The sequence below is a fragment of the Condylura cristata genome, unplaced genomic scaffold (assembly GCF_000260355.1).
Source record: "Condylura cristata isolate star-nosed mole 26May11 unplaced genomic scaffold, ConCri1.0 scaffold00024, whole genome shotgun sequence".
Taxonomy (NCBI): Eukaryota; Metazoa; Chordata; class Mammalia; order Eulipotyphla; family Talpidae; genus Condylura; species Condylura cristata.
Window position 1 is genome coordinate 27,959,417 of NW_004567125.1, and position 3,831 is coordinate 27,963,247.

The 3,831-nt window shown below is 32.3% G+C and overlaps 1 protein-coding gene across 1 annotated transcript in view; it reads left to right on the top strand.

The window, feature by feature from the left end:
* The window catches only part of HMCN1 (hemicentin 1), a 442,964-nt gene that overhangs the window by 240,514 nt on the left and 198,619 nt on the right, over positions 1–3,831 (top strand). The window contains exon 29 of the mRNA XM_004688154.2: positions 2,144–2,270. Within this exon, the coding sequence (XP_004688211.1) occupies positions 2,144–2,270 (127 nt within the window). The remainder of the gene's footprint in view (positions 1–2,143; positions 2,271–3,831) is intronic.

Consider the following 3,831-nt stretch of genomic DNA (forward strand, 5'->3'; position numbering starts at 1 on the left):
CCACCAGGGAGGGCCCATAGCTGGCCTTTTAAAAACATAGTTGGCTATAAGAAAGAGTACAGAGATAAAAAGTAAATTGATTAGAAAATATCATTCATGACACTATATTATTATTTTTGTCTTTAATAGTGATTAGTCAAAGATAATTTTATTTCATTATACATGGTTTATAGAGAAAACAAACATAAGTAAACTAAATAAAACAAAAGTAAACTTAAGAGTAGCAGTTATCAGAAAAGAAGTGGGAAGAGAGGGAGAGCAATGGGGTGAAGAGTCAAGAGTATAGTAAAGGATAGAACTGGACTGTTAGTAGTGAACTTTTAGTACATGTAATGTTGATTCATAAACTGTATTACTGGTTTTTCTTCTTTGTGTTTTATAGCTTCAGGCTTTACATTCAAATGTTCATTTTGAGTCCATTGTTGTGCATTGGATACTGATATAGTTTCAATATTTGTATGTGGATGTCCAGTTTCCAACAACATTTAATAGAGAGATTTTCCTTACTCTATAATATGCACTTTGCTCATTTGTCATAAACTAGTTGTTCCTGTGTATTTGTGTTTATTTCTTGTCTTCAAGTCTGTTCATTGGTCTGTATTTGCTTTTACTCCATTTCCATAAATTTTACTGTTATTGCTTTGTAGTAAAGGTTGAAGTCAGGGAGTATAATACCTCCAGTTTTGTTCTTTTTTCTCCTAGTTAAAAGCCTAATTATGAGGAGAATTATGATAGCAATAGTGGTTGTAATACATTGGGATACAAAGGATTTTTAATTTTTACTAGTAATCATACATTTAAATTTTTTTAACTTTCATTTGTGATCTTATTACATAAAGTTCTCTTTGTGATAAAATTACTTTGTCTTGATTCAGTATTTTACTTTTCAAAATGGGCTTATGATTCATAAGTCTGGGGTAGAAGCGAGATATATGAATTGCAGTAACATTACCAGCCATAAATTGCTGTAACATAAAAATAATCCCTCTCATTAGTGATCTGAAATACTGAAGTACTTCACATTTCCTCTACAAGTGAGTCCAATTATTATATTTAAATGTAGCTTATGAAAACAAAGTAACCTTTCTATCATTAATATCACTAGCATCATTTCTCCTGGCACTTATTTACTATAGATTCCACCTGTATGTCAATAATTTCTCAATTTTTATCTCAGCTCAGACTTTTTTGTATGTGTGCTCAAACGACAGTATCTATATTCAGAATCTCTATAGTATCATCACTGGACTCTCTTAGTGAAACATCAAACAGACATCTGTTCTGGTAACCCCCTCAAATTCACCAGCACCTCTGCCCATTCACTTAGTTCTCTTGGAACAGGACTTTCATTCCTCCCTACTCCCTCTCCCTTCGATCTACTACCTACTAAGCCTGCTTCTTAATTCCATATTCAGTTATCCCCTTCTTTCTATTTCCACTGCTAAAATATCATTTACAAGCAGGACAACTGCAATGGCCTCTCCTTCAAACACTGTCACTCAAATCCACTATTCATTCTGCAGCCGTGAGGTCTTAAAACACAAACCCTTTACTTGCTGGTCATTTCTCTGAAAATGAAAACCAAACATTTAAACATTTTGTGAAGGAAGAGTACTTGAAGGTCTTTCATATGCTTGATAATCTTGAGGATAAAAACTAGTCTTGTTCTCATTTCATCACATACCAATTTTGCCCCAGGAGTCTTTTAAGATAGACAAGGATAATGTAATTCAATAAAGACTCTGGTGTAATATGTAGAATTTAAGATAAACAAGGAGGTGTAATATGTAGAATTTTAACATTGTAAGATTGATGTTGGCAGTGTCATTCATTATTTAAAATGTCTGGAAGTGTTTATTGTTCTCTGAGTTTTACTATTCACTTATATTCTCAACTCCATTTGTACAAGAGTCCTCAGTATGAATGTTATAGTATCACAATTTTCCAGGTAATTGTCCTACTAGAATAGCTTTCATAAATGTGTTTCTATGACATTGACATTATGTGAAAAGGGATTATTATGTAGTATTTTACTTTTAACACAAGGTCTTACTGAAATGCTATAATCATTGCTGATTTTTTGCTCCCTTCTCTTTTCTTTTGCTAAGTTATAGATTTTCATGATAAAATGTCTTTTTTCAAGTCCCACCCACTATAATAGGTGCCAGTTCCCCAAATGAAGTATCAGTTGTTCTCAGCCATGACACCACCCTTGAATGCCAAGTCAAAGGCACACCCTTCCCTGAGATTCATTGGTTCAAAGATGGCAAGTAAGTATCTTTTCTATATATTTTTTTTTGCAAAGCTCCAATTGATATGAAATAGATGTGTTAAATGCATGCAGTTTTCTCCCCCTTAGTTATTTTACCACATACAGAATTATTGAATGAATATGAAGGAAAAACAATATTTAAAAAAAATTGATCTCAAAGTCTTATGATTCCTTTCATTCCTATGAATAGTAAGATTCTTTATAAATGCTGGGAATTCACTTTACAAACAGGAACTCATAATTATTATAGACTAGTCTATAAATAAAAAATAAAAAGTACAAGATTGCGCAGAAAATTAAGAAGTTGTTTCTCAGATGCCAAGAACTACTAAGGTTTTTCCACACTGAAGTAGATTTAGTTATTTGTGTTGCTCACAAGAGCTTATATCTTGAATCTTGGTCTATTTGTATATTATAGGAACTTTTGAGAGTAGGTATATAAGACCAAACTAATAAAGAGTAAAAATTTGCAGCATGTGACATAACTTTACTCAAATTTTGTACACATCAATAAGACAAGTATCAACATAGAAAATGTAGGGAGGGGAGGATGAACAAGCGATTAAGAAATATATAAACTATCAATCAATCAATGTATTAACATATGCTTACCCTCAGTAATTTCGAGATTATTTGGAAATAATTTGATTTTGCTTTTCAGGTTGTCAAAAAAAGTAAAGGTTTGAACAATTAATTGCTGACTCAGTTTGATAAATTAATATATTCTATTAGGAAAAATATGAATTAATGTTCTGAAGGACAACTTGCTAATATTAAAATTTGAAAACTCCTCTGTTGTGCTAACGTGATTATACTTTCAGCATCCAGAATAGGGAAGCAGACATTAAGGGTCATTAGAAAACTGTTGTGCTAACGTGATTATACTTTCAGCATCCAGAATAGGGAAGCAGACATTAAGGGTCATTAGAAAACTGGAGGATATTGATCCATGCAACATAGTCATGGCAAAAATGAAAATTGTTTAAAACCCAACATTAAGAGAAATAGCAGATTATTTATCATATTCAAATTACGAGATACCATGCAGCAATTAAAAAGAATAAGACCAACCTATGAGTTCCAAAAATATCTGCAGTATTAATATGGTTCAGAAAAGTAGAACAATAATAGAACACTGCCATTGTGTACAGACACTTTAGATTCCTTTGAATACATTTATGGGTGAAAATGTTTAGGAAAATATCTGGAACAACATCTGTGAGCAATCTAGTGAGATTCACATTAGGAGTAAGAGAACAAGATCACCTCCCTTGTTATAATGCTGATATTTCTTTTTGTTTAAATTTTGTTGCTTGCATAATTAATGATCCATAAAAGTTTTAAATTTACTTAAAGTAAGGATTAACTTACTTTAAACAGTGAAATCACATTAAGTTCAGGAACTTTATTTACTTATTTATTTATTTTTGCATAGAACTGGGGAACAGGTCCAAAGTGCAGGGGTGAGAGGATTCACCAGACACAGAGTGGGGAGCAGAACAGACAGATGTACTGAAATACACTGCTGAGGGGAGCAATGGGCAAGACAGTAGAGGTTT